General features: G+C 40.8%; 1 protein-coding gene across 1 annotated transcript; it reads right to left on the bottom strand.

The window, feature by feature from the left end:
* Positions 1-898: 898 nt before the first annotated feature.
* Positions 899-21,824, bottom strand: ANKRD46 (ankyrin repeat domain 46). The gene is made up of 3 exons (XM_032955320.2): positions 21,002-21,824; positions 17,869-18,036; positions 899-7,629 (listed from the first exon to the last, which is right to left on the bottom strand). The coding sequence occupies exons 1-3, from the start codon at positions 21,310-21,312 to the stop codon at positions 7,422-7,424; spliced, it is 687 nt and encodes a 228-aa protein (XP_032811211.1). The 5' UTR covers positions 21,313-21,824; the 3' UTR covers positions 899-7,421.
* Positions 21,825-22,135: the final 311 nt, after the last annotated feature.

The following is a 22,135-nucleotide window of genomic DNA, read 5'->3' as shown; positions in this document are numbered from 1 at the left end:
GTTACATGTTATTTATGTAGTTTATTGTAAAAATTCGGTCACAGTCCTTGTGATCACTGTTACGTTGCAATTATGGCTTTATTGTGATTTGGAAAACGTTTTTTGGTTTGGACATGTTTTTTTGTTGTAGTACGGAGTTAGACTGATGGCCTTAATCTAAGTTTTTGTGGTTGTTGTTTGACTTGCATCCCACTGGGATTTTTTGCACACAGCGTTGGTGTACGGTGCTTTTTTCAGGAATATTTTTGCTGTTTTTTTTCCATGGATTTTCTGTTTGCACAGTCACATTAAGATGTTTTTCTTGTTCGTGTTTTTTTTGTTTGTTGTGGTTGCACCCGATTCAAGAGCCGAATGGCTCACAGGGCTATACCAAAATAAACTGAACTGAGACTACGGCTGCAGCCAGCTGTGCCACAGCTAAAATGCAACGTTATTTGTTTGAGGGAGAAAAACTTGATTACCGCATCAGCTTTATATGTATTTTCAAGGGGACTTTCTGTAAATCACTGCACAGAACTGAAATGTGCATATGCCAACCGTGCATTTATCCATCACATGTGCATTTTGGTACCAAGACACATAACATTCGAAAAACTAAATAAAATGACAATCTTATTATCCGTTATAGATTTTACATGGAAATTCTTTAGACAAATAATTTTATGCAAAATACATTTGATTGAACTCTGGGTATAAACACAAATTGGTATCAGCAGTGTGAAGTTGCATATGTCATTCAAATATACTGTAACAGTTTAAAATGACACCAAACAATAATTTAAAACAGGCTCAGAAAACAGCCATACGAATTGTTGATAACTTAATAGAAAAATAGCTGGAAATATATGGCACTATATGGGTGCAAGCTTAAGTAAATAAAGATAAAACTTCAGGGAAAGACAATTATATAGTTTATTGTAATACATCTACAGGTATGCATGAAATCATTGTGGCACTGCAGGAACAAGCCATGACAATAAACAATACAATGTAAAATCTTTCAAATTGTTTCCAAGTAAATGTTAACGCAATTACACAAATTAATATAACTTAGAAAAATTGTGTCATTATTTATAGATTATCCATGAGTTTAATAGAATGCAGCAGTGTCGCAGCAATGAGTGCACAGCACTTTCAACCCAGGGAGCAAAGGTCTATTCCTGGCCTTGGCTAAACTCAGTGGCAAGTGATATGTGAACAGGTCCTGGGTCCCCGACTTCAACCTACACTGACCAGCAAGGTGAAGCATGGTCAAACGACGTTCACAACTGGCAGCATGGGAAGACCTTCATCCCATAGTGGATTGATAAAAAATTGTAAATATTGCTGAGGTCTTTGCAACAATCAAAAATGAAACTACCGTCACACTACACATCTGAATAACACTGCAACGAAATGCCTTTGTGGGAAAGGATGGTTATGGGGGACAAACTGCTTTTAGCTGAGACATTTTAGCCCAATGCCACGGAAGACTGGCAATGACAATGGGAATTCTGAGGAATAGATTAACAAGGAAGAGAAACACAACCCCGTTCTCTCAACATTGTTTACTTTACAAAACACCATCGGTACATAGTTTAACAACCGACTCTTCAACATGTTACCAATATACAATGTTGACCAGGGAACAAAGTTACTGTTCATGGAATGTCAGCGATTCAGTGTGAGCCAGTTTACGCTGTCTGTCGCAACAGTCCACTATTTATATATGCTTGCACTATTCGCCCATTGGCTTCCAAATATGGCAATTATTATGAAGGTGGGCATATCACTGTGCATGTGGCTTAGATGGGACGTGATTCACAGTGGATGAAAACTCAAACCCTTTTCAGCATTTTAAATAAATCTTTCACCGGTTTAATTTTCCAACATTTTACGGGCAGTGTTTTAAAGTCTGAATCGTTAAACTTATGCACCATCACTGTCTGTGAGAAGCTGCATACCAATTCCAGTTGTCTGGGCTGTATTCCAAAATAGAACAAGGTGCACATGATCAAGCCATTGGGGAGTTAATGCTGGAATAGTTCTCTTTTTTTCCCATTACAACCCAAAAAATGACGAACACACAAGAGCCATGAAATACAATTACATTTTCCCAAAGGAAACAAAATACATTTAACCCACGTAACATTGCCACTAAAATGTTTCTGAATTACCCAAAAAATCCATATAAAATTATCTCATTGACCAGTAGAAAACATTTGGTCCATACACTGCTGTAGAGTAAAAGTGCGAGCGATGATTGTTAACTAAAATAAATTCATCCAATTCAACAAATGTAATTTAAAAAAATGTCCCGACGATGTGGTGTCATCACTTGAAAATAACTTCTGGCAGGGGGAGGGTGAAATGCAAGACACTGAAAATGTTACAAAAATTCTAAAGCATTTCAGAACATTTTAATGCAAATTCAACCTCGAAATCAAATAAAAATAGTCCAATGGTACTCACAATACTCAATGAGGCAAATAATTAAAATAGTAATGACAACAATGTTTTAATTATAAGCATTAACAGCATTGTACAAGTGGCACAGCCAGAAGGGTGTTAAAGGACATACCGAGGGCCCAACCTGGCTTGCCGTGCCCTTCCACAACACGTGCACACAATGTGCATCGTGTATGGAGCATGCACATTGGGTGCACGATGGGGGAGTCTGGAGTGGTTCAATGGGCAAGAATTACGTCCCTCCTTTGGTAACTGCCTCTCGGCTGCTGTGCCGCCTCATTAACTGCAAAATGTTAAAACACCTAACATCCAATTTACATAATTTGTTGCATCAGAACTGCTTTTTTGTGTTTAGTTTGTTGTCCGCCAACAACTCCGATTAGCACGGTAGGCTACGTCCAGTGGAACTTAAACATACATACATGTGTAGTGGATTAACACGCGCATACTGGGGGGAAATGGTAAAGACGCGCGAGTTATGGACAGTGGGGTTAATGTCGGGCCGGCCAGGTGTGGCGGCGGGTAACTGTGCGGTAATGACGGGCCAATTAAGCCAGGGAGCGATGTACGGCTGTGATTGGCTGGGGTTGTCAAGGGCGGAGTGGCGCCGGGATGTCTGGGAATAGAGGGGGGCAAGTAACAGGTGCGGGGGGGGGGGGGCACGCGGGGCATCGGTGGCACTCGGGCTAATTAATTGGTTGGTAATGAGAATGGGGATATATTCGGGAGACGGGAAGAACGAGGGGAGTTGTGGTTGGGACTGGAACGACTCAGGTGTGAGAGAAACGGGGAGAAGACAGGAGACAGAACAGCTAGCAGTGGAGCAGAGACAAGGAGTGACTGAAAGGGATAGAGACAAGCAGAGACAAGGAGCGACTGAGAGTGATAGAGAGAAGCAGAGACAGAGGGAGACAGAGAGAGACAGAGAGAGACATAGATATGGAGAGGGTACGGAGAGAGACGGGGAGAGAACCAGAGTGAGACACAGAGACAGAGAGAGACATGATACGGAGAGACGGGGAGAGATAAACAGAGACAGAGAGAGACATAGACACAGAGAGTACAGAGAGAGACAGGGAAAGATAGACGGAGTGCGACAGCGAGCGATGGAGAGAGACGGGCGGAGCATGGCGAGCCAGCTGCGGCAACAGAGGAACTGAAGTTAGACGTAATGTGGGGAGTTGTAATAAAAGTGGTGTCGGAGAAAATAAAGTTGTCCGCGTGAAGTCGACCACTACACATGTAGAAATAACAGTGTGGATACAAATAACCAAAAACTGGAACGAAAGCCCATTGTGTAAAGAACAGTAAAAATCCAAATTGATTAATACAGTCCACGAGTGATGCAAATTAATCATATGTAGCAATTCGAGTTGTTTACATTAAAGTCTGGCTTTATAGCATTGCCATTGTTTTAATTCAATTTTTGTTTTGGAACCCAAGGAGGTGGAATACAAATGTTTCCCAAGGTGCATGTATTATGACGATGGTGGTGCTTTCGGGGGCATCCATGATCATTTTCACGAGCAAATATTAAACGGTCCTTTTGGTCCTTTACACCCTCCCAAAATGTGTTGCACAAAATGGGCTGTTGTGCAATCTTTTATTTTATAATTTCATCAACTGAAGCCATTCCCCCACGTGTGCTTGATAAACCCACGAAAATAATTACAATGAACCACTTAGGTCGCCAATGGCTGTGTAGGGAATGAGCAAAATACAGAAGCATCTGCAGCAAAAAAATATATGTGTGGACATTAAATATGTAAAAAAAAACAAATGGACTAGCGAACATGAATAATAACAATCCGCGCCTATACACATTAATTCATTAACAAAGACGAATTATTTGGGGGAAAACCAATATTTTACAAGCCCTGCTAATGCATTTAAGATATGCAACATAATACAGTGTGGCTACAGTACCAGTTTAAATGTGCAAAACTAAATATTTAAGTTGACAGTAGTAGACTAAAAAGCAATAAAAGTTGTGCACATTGATGCACAAACTACCAAGCTAAGATTTAATTCTTATTTATTTTCATGTGAATATTTTTAGAAAAAAATTTTGCCAACAAAAAATATTTATAAATATAGATTTCAAATGAATATCCAGTGAATAAAAACAAACGTTGCTCAAGAACAAGTAAATAATAGCTAAAACATAGCAAATCTAACTTCAGTTAACTTATTGATTAAGACGATAAATATATTACTGTATTTCAAATAATGTGTTGTCAATTTAGTGATGCAAGAACCAGCAGGTAAATTAATCACCCAGAATTGCATAAAAGTATAAGATATTCTTCTTAAAAAATACTGGCACAAATCAATAAGGCAGAAAAACTACTTTGTTTAGTAACTGTCGACCTAATGTTTGCAACATTATCCGTCATGTCATCAGTGATATTTACAGCAAAACCTCCCAAAGCCAGTTTGAGTCAGCCAGAATTTAGCACGAGCGAAATTGCTACTTGAAAATAAATAAAATATTCGAATTAAACAAACAAAAATCTCCAACTGGAACATTATTTGTGTGCAAATTGGGGTGCACGTGGTAGGATACTGCATTCTGCAATCAATGCATCAGCCTACCACATTGTCATCCAGTGACGATTTTATACCCTCTTTGTTGGACATTATTCTTATACATTAATTAAAGATTAAAAATTCCTAAAAAATAGAAGTTTAACTAACTAAACATTTATTTTAGAAAATGTAAAAAAATTCAGAGCACAATGTCATCACTAGGTCACGTGGTAAAACCGGTCCATCAGAAAGTCTCTTCAGTCCTTCCCACACCCCAGTTGACCTCATCCTTTCCACCTGTGTTTCATGGTGATGGTGTACTGGATTTAAACTGTACATAAGTGATTTCGAAATTCTCATAAAACCGCAAATATTTGATATTTTTAATAGTTGTTCAGTGTTCATTAATGTATTAGGTGTTAATTATGGTTCAATGAAAATTTAAATGTAGTTAAATTGCAAAATATATAATTATTGGCATTATAATAGACATCCCGACCTCACCAGAAAAATGCTCTCCCCTAATTAGTCTGGCTTTGAGACGTTTTAGTATTTATCACAAAATAACAGTTCCAAGCAGATGGCACAAAACATTTAATCATCCGACTTGTAAAGGGGTGGTTAAAGAATGTGAATGGATTTTTCCAGTGTTCTCATTTGCAATTAAGTTCACTGCCAGTAAAGCAAATAACAGTCTCTCGATGGCAAACAGCAGTCACCAAGAGGAAGTATCATAAGATATCCCATTAGTAAGCATTCTGATTTGATCCAAGCCATTCCCATGAGCGCAATCTGAAATAACCTTGATGGAAACGATGATAGTAACCAAGCCTAATTTTGATCGATGATTTGGTGTCCCTGTTTGAGTGCTGACCACCAGAACATGCTGCAGTGACAGTTTCAGTTTTTGGCATGTATTCTGCTGTTTAGCAACACATTATTGTTGGCAGAAACTAACAGGAACACACAGCTGGCACAATGCCTCCATGTGACCATTCCTGAAATGGTACTGGATGTATTCTTTTTCAGTTTTCATGGAAACGTCAAAGTAGAAAAAAACCAAGTAGCAACACGTGACTTTCCACAGTACACGTGGAATTGGAAATGATATCCACAGTAGCCATAGGTTTGACAAATCCTCCCAACACTTTCTCACCCAGGAATGTTTAATTATACCTCCTGACATTACATCAAGTGCTTGCACACTAAAAACAGACGGACAGCTTGATCACGAAAGCTGCCCACTCTCAAGTCTGCCGCAGTGCCACCGCCTACAAATGCTCACCATTGATCAATCTTGTTGATACAAGTTGACTTTCATGATGTCTTTAAGCACATTTTTTATTGTGCTACAGCCCAACATATTACGAGGATAAAATAACTAAAAAAATGCAAGTGTCATTTACTTCTAGGGCATATTGTATTTTTTTTTACTTATTCGTAGGGCATCAACTTGACGTTGACAACCTTTACAGTGATTTATTGGGATAAACTCAACGCCCGCCAGATTAAATTGTACAGTGGAAAGAAATTTCAAGTACTTATGGCTTGAAAACATTTCAAACTAGAGCCATCTCGTTTTCTGCAAGAAAAACATGGTAGCCTTGTCGACCTTTCTGGGAGACAGGAATTATGTATGTTCACATTTGTCATGGTGCATTGTAAAAAAAAAATATGGTGTAAGGCAGTTTAGGCCATAGCCTCCCTCATTTCATATTCTAAAAATAAGTTCAGAAGATAGTTGCGTAAATTATGACATTTACCAAAGCGATTTTTCCACCTGGCAGTGGCTCCTTGTATTCAGTGAATTTTCTTTTATTTATGAGATCAATTATGTCACTCCAATTTTGCAATGCTGCATTTTTATATATTATCGCATTTCGAAATGTTTGAGAACACTGCTGCATTAGCCTCATACCTTCTGTTCACCATTTGGAAAGTGTCTCATGATGAAATTGAACAAGTGTTATATCAACGCATTATATCGTCAACTTCTGTGCTGTGAAATTACTACTTCACAGCGAGTTTATATTGTTCTTCCCTTGATGAGAATATACATTTGGGACACAGTGACACTTGGAAAAGTAATAACCATGCAGGGGTTTAACCCACGAAGCCATGTACTACTTCCACGATACCATTAGATGTAACTAATATTCTGGACCACATTTTAGTATAGATCAGTGCCTTCTGATGGTTATAGAATAAGGCTCGCAAAGAGCTAACTTAATTTATTTTTCTCAAAATAAACAATTTCTTTTCATTGTTTGGACCACAGTGCCATTTAGAACCCAATGTACATTTATGAACAAAATTTAAGGAAAACATTTTCAAACAAGGTTTGGCTTAAACAATGTCTCGTCAGGGTGTTTGTTTTGATGAGTCCTTGCAGAATGCCTCAATGGCTCTCTCAGCCTTGGACGTCAGAATGGCAGAGAGCTTGGTTAGTGCAGGATCTCGTGGCCCACGTTGTACGGCAGCACAGAGCTCACGTAGTAGGCGACGCCAAGTGATAGCAGGGCAATGGCCAGGATGAGCATCAGGACTTTGCCAAGGCCGAGGTCAGCCACGACTTCACGCCAGGTGGAGCGCACGCTGGACAGCACTCCTTCCTCGCGCAGAACACCTGGGTTCAGCAGGCTCTCCATTACCCTGGCAAATATAAAGACAAAGATCCCCCAGTATAGCCTTAACAGACTTTTGCCACACGTGCTTTTAGCAAGTACCCTGGCACACACACAGACTTTCACAAAATATCTAAGACAGGTGTCGGCAACCTGTGGCTCTGGAGCCACATGCGGCTCGTTAAGGATTACAGTGTGGCTCTTGAAATTCGAAGATAATGGCTCTTCTTGTTATTTTGGTTGCCAACCCCTGACCATGGAGGTCCAGTTCACCATGGGCAGCGGTCGGCAACCTGCGGCTCCGGAGCCGTTTGTGGCTCATTAAGGACTGTTTTGTGACGTTATTCACATATATTGCGTTTTTTTTATTAACCGAATTGTATTTTTAAATGTATCTTTTTGTTTTGGTTGCTGACCCCTGATCGAAGACATGTTATGCATACTTTTTAGAGTGCTGTTGTCCGACTTACATTTTTACATTAAAAAAATTACCTAAGATTATGGCTTAATGCTCTGAAACAAAATGTGTTGAATCATCTTGCCTTGTAACATTAAACAAACATGAGAATAGGTTTTCCCCTTTTTTCTGGCAACAAAACAGGTGTTAAGATGTTTAAACAGGTGTTAAGATGTTAAAATACCTGTTTTGTTGCCAGAAAAAAGGGGAAAACCTTTTCTCATATTTTGGTACTGGCAAAGGAGGTCCCATGATTAAACAGATAGCTTCACATCATGGCTTAAGGTGCATTGTTCATTTACTGCAGTGAATTTAAAAGGTGACATATATTCAGGATCCAACAGAGAATGAAAAATACCAAGAATTCAGAAATGTGCCATTAAAGCGAAGCAGATGACAGCATATGCAAAGAATAAATATACAAAAGGAAGATTAAATTAAGTGTGGCCTTCACTCTGGTGGGCCCCATTTCCTGCTGTTCAAGTGATTTTCTCCCCATTTCCAAAGTACTGTATCCACAGATGCCATTACAGCTGCTTCGATTGATTCTACTTAAAGGACAAATATTTGCTAAATGCTACATTTTCCTCACCCCCAGCTGCTGCTCTCTCATTCCACAGTATACATCCAACCATGACATTTGTGGAATACGGTAATACCCCGGTATACGCCGGGGCTGCATTCCTGAAAAGTGGTACGATGAATATCGAAACGGCGTCAATTAATGAGATTTACAGGGTAGGTGGTGGAGGCGAAGGCTTAGAGGCGACGGATAACGAGACAGGACGGACAATGCGGTCAGCGACTTCAGTGTCGGTTGAGGCGATGCGAATGCGGTAGGGGTATTAAAGTGACGACTTATTTGCGAATCGATATAAAAGGGTGAGACATAAATCAGGGTATTACTGGAGCAGATGTATAAAATGATGCATCTCAATATCAAGTTTTGTAATATGCTTAACGCAATGTAACTTATAAGCAAAGGTTGCTTGTAGGCTGTGTTAATTTTTGTATATAAAAAAACAATATGGATCATTCGAACTCGACAATAATAAGCAGTGCATCAGGCTTGAACTTTATTTTGCTTAACCAGGCGATAATTAAACTCAGATTACTGATATGCTGGGAATCAGATACGTTTCTCATATTCTACACCAAAACATTTAAAAGCTACTACCTTTATGCATATTCTAGACTATACTGACATCATATACAAATCAACCTTTAAAACGACTTTGAATTGGCAAAAGTCTATCGTTTATTCAGCGTTATGCTTCATCTTACAAATTACTCCACTCAACACTGTGATCTTTACTCAAAGGCTGGTTATCAAACGCGTTCAACTCGGGAGATTCATTGGACCTATTTAATCTATAATCCATACACACAACTCTGTCCTTTATCTATCCAAAGTGTTTATTCAGAACCAAAGCCCTTGAAATATTAGATGCCCCACAACATTAACGTGTATTAAGCAAATACATTCAAATGGCTCTCAGTCATTATCTGTTAATATCCCAAACACCTAAAATTCTATCGCTTTAAAAATGTCTTCCATTACTCTCCCATGTAAATCAACAATTGAATCTAAACTGTCAACTCTTTGATAACCTCACTTGCAATTTTCATCCAATAACTGTTCAATATTTCTGTAACCTAATTGGTAATTGTACTCTGCCCAAGCCATATTAGGCTCCAGAGAAATTATTACTCCGCAATGATTCATGTTTGTGCACTATTTTAGAGCACTCAGGTGACAATTGTTTTTGTTCCTATTTTGCTTCATTGTCCTTATGGCATTTTGATAACCCAGATCACTCTTGCGAATTAAGGCTATCCTGGTGTCTTGAATTAAACATATAAACACCCAGCAGCCGCCTACAGCCAATCTATTTTACACACAAGACTGCATTATGAAAACAAAGGTGGCACTCATTTCACCGAGATGCCACCCATCTGAAGAAAAACAATCAGTGTATGCAATTTTCATTGCTCGGATGATTGAATTTACATAGAAAAATACATGACGTGCCTAATTTGCATTCACAATGAACAGAAAACATCCACACAGGTCTACTGTACTGCAAAAGCTCAAGAAGAGCAGTGTTTTGACATGGCTTCGAGGCATTCTTTACAACACAGTTCACAATAATCCATAATCACACATTCTAAAAAAGAGGCTTTACTCAAGTCAGCAGGGGCATTTATGACATTTAATTACTAACATCACATGTGTACTCTTGTACATCTACGTTGTGTACTAATATCTGAATTTATTGTATTTATTAAAAAAACTGATAGTGAACACAAAATATATATCTGCCTATGAACTTAATGCATTCATCAATCATTTATATACACATGCTGAATACACAAAAGGGAGTGTGCCATATTGGAAAGTGGGTGCTATATTAATCTTGTTCATTTCCATATGCCATAACAAGAATCAATATAGCAAGTGAGCTTCGCTTAGAGATCTAAATATTGTAATATCCATATAATTTCACCCATCATTATTTTTCAGGAACAATTTTCAATGAAATTTCCAATCACAACAAAAAACTGACAGTAAAGTCACGAGTGGTACGGCATAATCTCTAATATTTTTCCATACATTATTTGTGTTTTTGTACGTGGGTGTTGTTTGTATAAAAACATGTTAATATTTTGCCTAAAAGTGAAATTTTGTTTACCCCCTTGCTTTATGTGGAGCTACAGTGAGGGAAAAAAGTATTTGATCCCCTGTTGATTTTGTACGTTTGCCCACTGGCAAAGAAATGATCAGTCTATAATTTTAATGGTAGGTTTATTTAAACAGCGGGAGACAGAATAACAACACAAAATCCAGAAAAACGCATGTCAAAAATGTTATATATTGATTTGCATTTTAATGAGGGAAATAAATTTGACCCCCTCTCAATCAGAAAGATTTCTGGCTCCCAGGTGTCTTTTATACAGGTAACAAGCTGAGATTAGGAGCACACTCTTAAAGGGAGTGCTCCTAATCTCAGCTTGTTACATGTATAAAAGACACCTGTCCACAGAAGCAATCAATCAATCAGATTCCAAACTCTCCACCATGGCCAAGACCAAAGAGCTCTCCAAGGATGTCAGGGACAAGATTGTAGACCTACACAAGGATGGAATGGGCTACAAGACCATTGCCAAGCAGCTTGGTAAGAAGGTGACAACAGTTGGTGTGATTATTCGCAAATGGAAGAAACACAAAAGAACTGTCAATCTCCCTCGGCCTGGGGCTCCATGCAAGATCTCACCTCGTCGAGTTACAATGATCATGAGAATGGTGAGGAATCAGCCCAGAACTACACGGGAGGATCTTGTCAATGATCTCAAGGCAGCTAGGACCATAGTCACCAAGAAAACAATTAGTAACACACTACCACGTGAAGTACTGAAATCCTGCAGCGCCCACAAGGTCCCCCTACTCAAGAAAGCACATATACATGCCCGTCTGAGGTTTGCTAATGAACATCTGAATGACTCAGAGGACAACTGGGTGAACGTGTTGTGGTCAGATGAGACCATAATGGAGCTCTTTAGCATCAACTCAACTCGCCGTGTTTGGAGGAGGAGGAATGCTGCCTACGACCCCAAGAACACCATCCCCACCGTCAAACATGGAGGTGGAAATATTATGCTTTGGGGGTCTTTATCTGCTAAGGGGACAGGACAACTTCACCGGATCAAAGGGACAATGAACGGGGCCATGTACCGTCAAATCTTGGGTGAGAACCTCCTTCCCTCAGCCAGGGCATTGAAAATGGGTCGTGGATGGGTATTCCAGCATGACAATGACCCAAAACACACGGCCAAGGCAACAAAGGAGTGGCTCAAGAAGAAGCACATTAAGGTCCTGGAGTGGCCAAGCCAGTCTCCAGACCTTAATCCCATAGACAATCCGTGGAGGGAGCTGAAGGTTCGAGTTGACAAACGTCAGCCTCGAAACCTTAATGACTTGGAGAAGATCTGCAAAGAGGAGTGGGACAAAATCCCTCCTGAGATGTGGGCAAACCTGGTGGCCAACTACAAGAAACGTCTGACCTCTGTGATTGCCAACAAGGGTTTTGCCACCAAGTACTAAGTCATGTTTTGCAGAGGGGTCAAATACTTAATTCCCTCATTAAAATGCAAATCAATTTATAACATTTTTGACATGCGTTTTTCAGGATTGTTTTGTTGTTATTCTGTCTCTCACTGTTCAAATAAACCTACCATTAAAATTAAAGACTGATCATTTCTTTGTCAGTAGGCAAACGTACAAAATCAGTAGGGGATCAAATACTTTTTTCCCTCACTGTATGTGATCCATTCTCTATATATGCTGACTTTTTCATCGTTTATTTTACCAATCTGTGGAGACTGCTCCATCATTATACTCTGTAATCATAGATGCACCCTAGTGTCAGGGCTAAGTTACATACAAAAATACTCAACTGCCTGACCTCACATATGTATGCAGAACTTATTTCGCACCAAACGTAGCAAACACACTTTCTCACTGGCCACCCAAAGAACAAAGCAATCAGACATTAAAGCCAGCTAGCCAACAATAAGCCTCGGGCACAAGGGACACCTTAATAAATCGATACTCACTGGTGCCATAAATTACCTACTTCAAGAATATATATAACAGAAAATCTGTTTTGTAGAAGACAAATGGATTGCAATGGACTGCCATAAAATCATCTTGTACACTCAGCCTTTAAAATAAGTATGACCACCAATTTATATGTAAAATCTTTAGTCTATCAGCAGGATACACATATATTATAACATAGCTGTCAACCAATATTTGCAGCCAGTGAAAATAAAGGGTATGGTATTTACACTGTGCAGAACTATATACAATATACATTGAAAATATTTGGTAGACATTGTATTTTGAAGCTATCATTAAACTACCTTTAACAATGACATTAGAAGTTTAAAGATAAATGCAATACAACCAAAATCATTCAATAAATATTTGAATATAACATTCATGATACTTAAGTCATGGGGATAAAGGCAATATAAAAACGTTAAGAAACAAGTCATAACACAACACTGACATTATTGTCGATTAAGACACTAAAAAGTGTACGAACTTTCCCCATGCTAACATGTGTCTTGTAAAATATGATATAGTAACCCACCCAAAGGCTACGCTGCCATGACAATGTTCAGTGTCAGGTTTAACGTGGAGAAACTAAAGATTAATTGGTTCACATGAATGGGTAAGTGCTAAAATTATGTACTATTTATTAAACCTTCTCAGGTATATTTATACAATTGTTTAATTAAAAAAAATAGATACCTGTATGCTTTTCCATACATTAATTTATTTGTTATAGTTATTTTTAATTACCTTAAATATTAAGACCATTAAAGTAATTGTTTCACATCCCAAGAGGATAGTTGTTATTTAGTGCTGCCTCTGGCAAAAAAAATGTCCTTCAAAATGTTTTCATGGAAAATCTGAGAATGGGCAAAAGCAAGTTAGTGAAAATACAATGATCACCTTTGTAATAAACTCGTTTTGTTTATGTATAAACAATATGCCTATCATTATTTTAGAGCATTCCTATTAATTTTAGAAATATAGCTTAAAATGCAAATTTTATGACATTTTATGGTGTCATTTTGACAGCACTTCTTCATATTTACCTTTATTTATGGTAATGTTAAACTCGCCTCGAGTTTTTTGTATCAATTATTCAACACTTCCTGAACATACAACATACATAAGCATCAAAATTAATCATTTACTCAACTAATTATTAGCTACAAAACGTTATATATTCATTGAAAACAGTTTGTTTAAAGAGAATGTGTCCACTGTAATTATTTCTAGTGGATTAATTTTAACAACCTTTTCATTCTTAAATAAACACAACTTAATTTATACCATTAATATAATTGGACGAAACTTAATATTGCATACCACCTTATATGCATTTCCAATACTGGTTCAAAGCATTCCTGATGATATGTGAAATACAATATGCAAACAGTAACTGGCATGCATGGTTGCAATCACCCTGAACAAATCCCAGGAATGTGTACTGCTGCTTCTAACCAACACAGAACCTACAGGCTTAACGTCAGGGTTGCATTCCTGGAAAATGCGACTTCAATTTTAAATGAAGCAACGTGAAGCAAAGCCTACTTTCTTATAAGAAACAATGTAAATAGGGGAGGTTATGTTCCTGTGAAATTTCCAGTCACACTTAAGAATATGATAAACATTCTTAACATACATTTAATAAAAAAAACTAATAACACTACTGATTAACCGTTGGTATAAGTAGAGAAAATGTTAGTTTAGGTTAACACTCACCCGTGTGTGCTATGAAGAAGGGCCATTGCCCAAAACGTCGCCGATTTTATAGTTTTCTTTTCAGGCCACACACAATGTGTATCATTGACGAATGTGTTGAGTTAATTTTTTTGGAGAATTAATCTCAGGTCGGCTGGGTTCGTAGCACAGTGCACTAACCACTGTAACAAAGACCCCCATGTAACCTTTAACAGACTAGTGGCAAGTGCTATTAGCGAGTAGCACTTGTGAAGGCCGGCATGGCACACGACGAGGCGGGTGGCCGGCATCATGCACGCCCGGCCACCTTTGTCTCCCAAGTGGCGACGTTTAATACACACCACACCAGGTATTAATTTGTGGCTGAGTCGAACTAGGGGAGGCCCAGGACCCGATTCAGATAATCGCTGCCACTGGTGTTGATAGTGGTGGTTGTGGGCAGGAATAAAACTTGGGTCTCTGCCGGGTTTGTATGCACAGCTCACTAACCACTGTGCCACCCCACTCACTCGCAACAATAACTGCCATTCGCTACGAAGCGGCGATGACATCACCAAAATTAACTGAGATGAGGGTACGCCGCCGCGTGCTTTATAATTCCGCATCCTGTATCATTTCGCTCACCCATGTAGCCCAAGAAAGCGAGGACTTGCAGTACAGTCTGGCCGCGTAGAAATACACTGGGCCGGTAGCGTGTATTGCCTAGCAATGCACGTGGCACGCAGCCATGGAAATTAGTTGCCCGCCAGCAGCGACGTTAGAGCGATACCACGCAACGTTAAATGCTTAAATGGGTAGCGATTCGTCGGTGACGTTGCAGCGAAACGTTCAAGGGGCTGCCGTTAAGCGAGGAGTGATTGTACTAGGAATCTCATTACTACAAGGACAATTTCTTCACCAAGTATCTATTATGGTTTTTATTTTAATTTCCAGTATATGGCTCGCATAACAGCAGTTTCTAAATGTAGTGCAGTGATACAATTGGGACTTTTATATTAAAGTTACAAACCACAGCAGCAAAACGTGTAACAAAAAATGACCTTGATATTATTTGGTTTTCTTCGTCTAAATATGCAGTAATGAGGCTATGTAAAATTCAAGGAGTGAACCAAGAGAAGATTAATAAAGCTGTTCAAAAACACCTATTACAAATTAAACCCTCATCACATGTACTACCATATATGAAATACTTTACTTAATTCATTTACCTTAAACAGCTAAACCAATTAACATTAACATTCCTTGCATGATTTTTCCAAAATGTCTTGAATAATATTACATTTTAGGCTGTTAAATATTACACAAGTTTTAGCTTAAAGTACATTAAAGAGATTGCCAATTAAATTGCATTTACTTTCCATTATATATGCATTCAGGCTACCATTGTGTTTAAAATAGTAATATATGGCTTAAACTTTGGTGAATACCACTGTGTATCTTGCGTTTCGAGCCTAAGCAGATGTTCAAAACAAGTGAGTAGAGTTTAAAGTATTACAAAGGAAAAAAATACTGGCATAACCTCAGGCCAAATAAAACATTAAAGAGGTTTCATGTTTTGGAAACAAAAACGGTTATAGACATGGAATGGAAACGCAGCTGCCAAAAGAGAGGAGTGGACAATCGAACAAAAAATCCCAAAGTGGTGGTTTTGTAAAAATGATGACACTTTATATAAATATATTTTTTCAAAGCCAGGAGTAAATTCTTAAGTCAGAAAGTGGACGTCAGGGTTAAAAATGAAAATCACATCATAATGCGCGATCACTGGAAAGAAACACATGCATGAGAGGGTTGCCAGCTGGGCATATGCCCATGCCCTCTCCTCTTCCAAGTGCCCTTCTTGCACCTCACAAACCGTTATTCGTTTTTGGGAATTCAAATAATTGTTAAAGTGCCCTGCCTTTGTAAGCAACTAAATCAGACCTTATGTACAGGGTGCTTAAAAAATATGTTAACACTTATATGGGACTATCATTTTTAATGGAGAAACAACGGATAATACACTGTAACATAACAAATGTATGTTAATAGCTTCAAAAAGTTAAAGAATCTCCCCGCTTGTTCGCCATCATTCTCAACGCATTCCTGGAATCTTCTCCAGGTGGTCTCTAGAGCCCGGAGGCACATTTCTCGTGGTATTGTTGCATATTCTCACAAGTGTTAAAACAAATTTTAAGCACCCTGCATATTGGGATAAAAATGGCACCACCATCCAAAATAATGGTGGCTTCTTATGAAGCCAGTTGAGAAGTTGTAAGCCTTATCTAGGTTAGTATGCATGCATAAAGCCATCTCTAGAGTTGCTATATAGGCAGTCTTTGTAAACTATACATATATACCGTATTTTCCCACATATAACCCGCGTGGTATACCACTTTTTACCAACAAAACAAGACCCTGTGGGGTAAATGGAGGTGTGGGCTATCCCAAAAATATTTTACATGTGTGACATGTCATAACTCGTAAAAAAATGTCATCGTAGGACTATCCACTATGCAACACTTACCTTTGACTAAAGCACTGCTGAATAACACTAAAATTGCACGTTATCACGTTTTAAATTATTCGAATTGTTCGTACAATGTTTACATTGCGCAATGGGAAGGGCCTTAACAAGCGTCTACCAGACGCGGAATCATAATTTCCGAGTCCCTTAAGCCGCTGATATTGGCTGAGCACTATACAGTCGCGACCATGAGCTTTGTTTCAAACTTCCAATGGCTTTGTTGCCAGGAGGCAAATGGCGTTTACGTAGTGCCGTTATTGTCTGCGCAGTGCGCAATCTACCAGTGCTAAAACTGTACAGGGGTAACTACCGGTCCAGTAGCTGTACGGTAATATGATGAGGTCGAATGCTGGTAAGCCTAACAGTACGCTTACTTATCTACCAGTTATGTGTTACTTATTTATTGGATATTTAATTTTTGTTCCTTATTTACTGTTTTAAGTTCACTCGTTTACAGTTAATTTGTTTTTTTTGTGCACGTTATGATTGTAATGTTAACAATTGATAGTGGAATGTATTATAAATGTAAACTTTGTATTCATATGATGGAATTAAGCTGCAGTAACGACGTTAAATATATGAATGCATGCGGGGTATATGACGATGCGAACTATCTGAAATTTGTTTTACACAAAACGCTATGTTTGCGGGGTATATGCGTCTGCGGGTTATATGTGTATGCGGGCTACATGCGGGAAAATACGGTAAATTGCATTTTTTTAAGCTGAACCTCCGATAATACCTGTAATGATGTACAATGGAAACAATTAGAATGGTTATCTGTGTACAAGGACCAAATAATTTCACATAAAATAAGTACCATTGTGTCCGAACAGAGACATCCCTGATTACACGTGCATTACCTGATACAAGTTGTAACGTGGCCAGTATTGTGAGCATGCAGTCAAATGACTGGCCTTTTCATATTTTTTCCGCCACAATCGGCAACTTAAAATGCTTGTTTCTCTGCACACACGAGCCGTACCCTTCGTTCTCGGCGAGTGAAATGGCTCCCATGCTCCCCATGGTGGGTGGCGTTCCAGCAGCTAGCCCCTTCCCCTCTTGCTCCTCCAGAGACTCCAAGAGACGGAGCACCTCTTTGCACACTCCACGTCTCCGAGCCAGGACCAGTGGGGTGGCACCCTGGTGGTTGCTGTGTGCAGAAAATAAGAAAAAAAATCACTCAATGCCGATCGCCACAGCACATCAATATTCAGCAGCACAGTGTCGCACTAAATAACGTGGGGGCGTTAAAGTGAAAAACAGACAAACAATTCTTCAAAGCAGACACTGTACTCTGTGCCACTGTTAAATGCATCCTCCTTTATGCATATTGAGTGGACCTATGCCAGTATGGAGTATCGTGGCTAGATCAGACATCAGGCACAATTAAAAGGAGCGTCTACATTTGAGAGCAGATGTTGTTGGAGACACTAAATCAGGTGAATATTATGGATAGTTGCTGGCAGTGGAAATTAACAGCAACTCAACAGCACAGCCAGAATCAGAAAGGTAAGAAACGTATGTACAATGATGCACGTCCAGAGTAGGCAACAACAATCATGATGGAGCATACGTTTCAAGAAAAAATGCACCGTACATTGCAATATCGTTAGCACAAGACACACTATGAAATATAAAACTAAAATCTGGATAAAAGCGTGCCTTTGTGATTGCAATGTTCATACAGTAAGCTTGTTTTCCAAGCAGAATGACAAAGTGAAGTTCATGGCTGGAGATATGAAAATATACAGCCTTGAGTAATTACCCAGTGCGCCTGGATAATGGGGCGGTTCTGGAGATAATGAGACGCCAGAGGTTCACATGTCACAAGACTTGTCATCTTCACACAAATATATTGATTGTGGCATGATGTTCAAGCGAGATGAGAGCGCACCCTTACAGCGTAGCCCTAGTGGGGACACCGAGTAATAATCTATTTTAGATAGTCTGGCATTACACATTAGATTCAAACATTCTCCGATGCACATTAAAGAAAATTATAATTATGTACATATCATTACTGGGAAATTTCACAAGGGGTGAACATTTCGAGTTATCACAGCAAAGATGAGTACAACATATGCTTCCCTTGTAACTGGCAAAGCGGGACCTATAATGTCGAGATGCAGACACAAAAGCCATCTTGGTAGCCTTTGAAAAGGTGTCATTCTGTGTAGTTTTAATGTCTGCCACACAGCAGCATCACATGCCAAGATAAGGCTTCAGTCAAACGAACATTTAAAAAATAAATCCAAAGATGCACCGAACCATCAATTATAATGTATTATTGAAGTCACAACATATGCACTCGCATAAGAATGGATGTCTTTGCTTAATATATTGTATATGCTCCAGTGATCCCTGCAACCACAAGAAAGGCCATTACAAACACGAGAATGCTAAACAAACGCGATGCTTGAAGAAAGCAAAACTCACTGAATTGCAGGGGGAATACATTTTTACACGACTCCCTACAGCCTACGCCGCATGTCCATAATAAAACGACTCAATTGATTGCTATTATTTCGAAATAAAGAGAAAGTGACATGGTCAAATGTATTAAAGTTCAGGGCACAAACAATTCGATTTAAATGCAATCTCAATTTCCAAACCATCATCCCATCAATAACTGCATGAATCAATGTTAATCTTATAAAACATATTGATGAATAACCCAAATAAAAGAGTTTCCGATAATATCTGTGCTGATTAATTTCAGGCGTTTAAAATATTGCTCCTAAAGCTAAATATTGCTAAAAATACACCCTCCAAATGCAGTCCCACAACCAATAACTCCTCTGTAACCACTTTCAGCAACCGCAAATACCACCTAGCTCCCTCCGGCAAATCCACCATAAATACCACGAGAAATTAAATGACAACACCACTATCACCAGTGGCTCCAATACAATCACTACCACCACATTTAGACACTCGACCACTAACCACACCTGTAACAGCCCCACCACAACCAAAAAAACCTCCACCTCAAGCAACTTCTACCACTTCCACAATCAACTCCAGGAGCTTCACCACCACCACTTCCGACTCCAAGCAACTCATCTTCCATCACCAGCTATCCACAACCAGCAACAACCACTCTCACCACTCCCAGCACCACGCACCTCCGATTAGCACTGTTGACTACGTACGGTGCGAAAGAAGTTCAACATACATACATTTACTGACACCAATACCACAACCTCCATCATCACTACCAACAGCTTAAAAACTTAACCTCTACAATGACCAGCCCTAAACTACATTCACTCTCATCACCTCCACTTTATTCTTACCGACACCTCCACCCTCACCATTACAAACACCTCTCCACTCACCACCACCATCTTGACCCCCTGCTACCACTTTCACTACCATGCCACTCACCACTGTGATGCCATCCTCACCAACACTGTCATGTCCTCCATCTCCACCACAACTGCCATGGCAGTTACACCACGGCACTGACCACCTACCCTCATTACCACCACCCTAACCTTCTGTAGCCTCACTACCACAGCACTCACCACCACCCCCCTTCACCGCTATCCTGACCCCCGGGGGTCCACCCTTACCACCACAACCCTCAACATGACAGCATTCAATAATACTGTTACGTGACTCGCCACCAAACCCAACCTCACATACACCACCCACAACGCACCATTAAAATACGCACCACCATCATCGTCTTCACCACAACACCCTCCATATCACCATCATTAGCCCACGCCACCATCCATCCTCATTAGCACCACCTTCACCACTAACTACCACGCACAACATTCTTACAAAAGATTCGCCGTTTCGCCTCAATAGACTGTTGGAGCAAGTGCTGTTAGCGAGTGGCACCTATGCACTATGAACGCCGGTACGGCACACTAGGGGGTGGGTGGCCCAACACCACGACCCGGCCGCCTTTGTCTCCCCCAGTGGCGATGTTAACACACCGCACCGGGCACTTCTCACATCCGCCCACCTCACACTCAACCATCGCGACACTCGCTATACAACTCAACCTCACCAGCACCCTTCAACGCCACCACCACGACACTTGCCACCCACCCCCCCGCTCCTCCATCAACCTCCTTTCCCTTCCCCGCCCGCCCCTGTACCCGAGGTCTGGCCTGAGCCCGCTGGCCACGAGGAAGCGAACGGTGTCCGCGTGTCCGCACAGGTGCAGCGCCGTGTTGCCCTGCGCGTCGGTGGCCGCCAGGTCGACCCCGTGCCGCAGCAGAAGGCGGCACACGGGCAGGTGGCCCCGGGCCGCCGCCAGGTGCAGCGGCGTGCGGCCCCGGGCGTCGGGGGCGCACGGGTCCGAGCCGCTCTCGAGCATACGGCGAGCGGCCGCCGCGTCGCCCTGCGCGCACGCCCGCAGCAGCGGCGAGGCAAGCGGCCCCGCGTCGGCCACCAGCACGTACGCCATTCGCGTCGAGGACTTATGTGTATATATATTTTTTTCACGATGTTAAAATATAACAAAAAAAATAAATGACACTTCCTACACGACACGAGATCCCAGCAGAGGGGTGGGTACACTGCCCTTTTTTTGTTGTTACGCCGATTGATCACAAAAGCTGAAGTAAACGCGGTGACATTTTTGCGCCGATGTTGATGTTTTTTTCTTCTTCTTCTTCCAGCGATTCAAGTTGCGTGTTAATTATTTATTATCGTGCGCCACTATTGCACGCCGAATGTCGCCCTGGCCGCTTCAACGTTGTGCTTGTGTGGAACGGGAGGGGGTGTAGGTGGGAGGTCGCGCAGCTCTAGGTATGGGTCGCGAGACGCGGCTCACGGTTGGTTGTTGTTTTTTTACGGCTATCTCCAACAGGGAGACATCAAGAGACGACAACGACAACAACAAAAGCGCGGGATCCGCGTAGCCGCCGCCGCCACCGCCGTCTCGCGCCACCGTCGCCGCTGTCGTCTCCTGGCTGTGGGGGTGGAAGGCGGGGCCGGGGACCTGAGGGCAAATAGTGGGCGGCCCCACCCCCACTAGCCCCGCCCTCAATCTCCACACTCGCCCCGCCCCCACTAGCCCCACCCCTGCTAGCCCCGCCCAATCCCCACTAGCCCCCGCCCCTCCACCCACACCTAGCCCCGCCCTGACTACACCGCCCCCACTGTGTACGGGTCCCCGAATGCAAATGCTGAGAACGAAAACGCGAAAGATTTCTTAAGGTTTATAACTAAATCTCTCTGTGTCATCCTAGTAACTCGAGGTGGTAAACGGTACTGTGGTGTAAAGA

This window comes from Petromyzon marinus, chromosome 16 (genome assembly GCF_048934315.1).
Source record: "Petromyzon marinus isolate PM22_M1 ecotype Great Lakes invasive population chromosome 16, UKy_Petmar_22M1.pri1.0, whole genome shotgun sequence".
Taxonomy (NCBI): Eukaryota; Metazoa; Chordata; class Hyperoartia; order Petromyzontiformes; family Petromyzontidae; genus Petromyzon; species Petromyzon marinus.
This window is presented reverse-complemented; position numbering and strand designations above follow the sequence as displayed.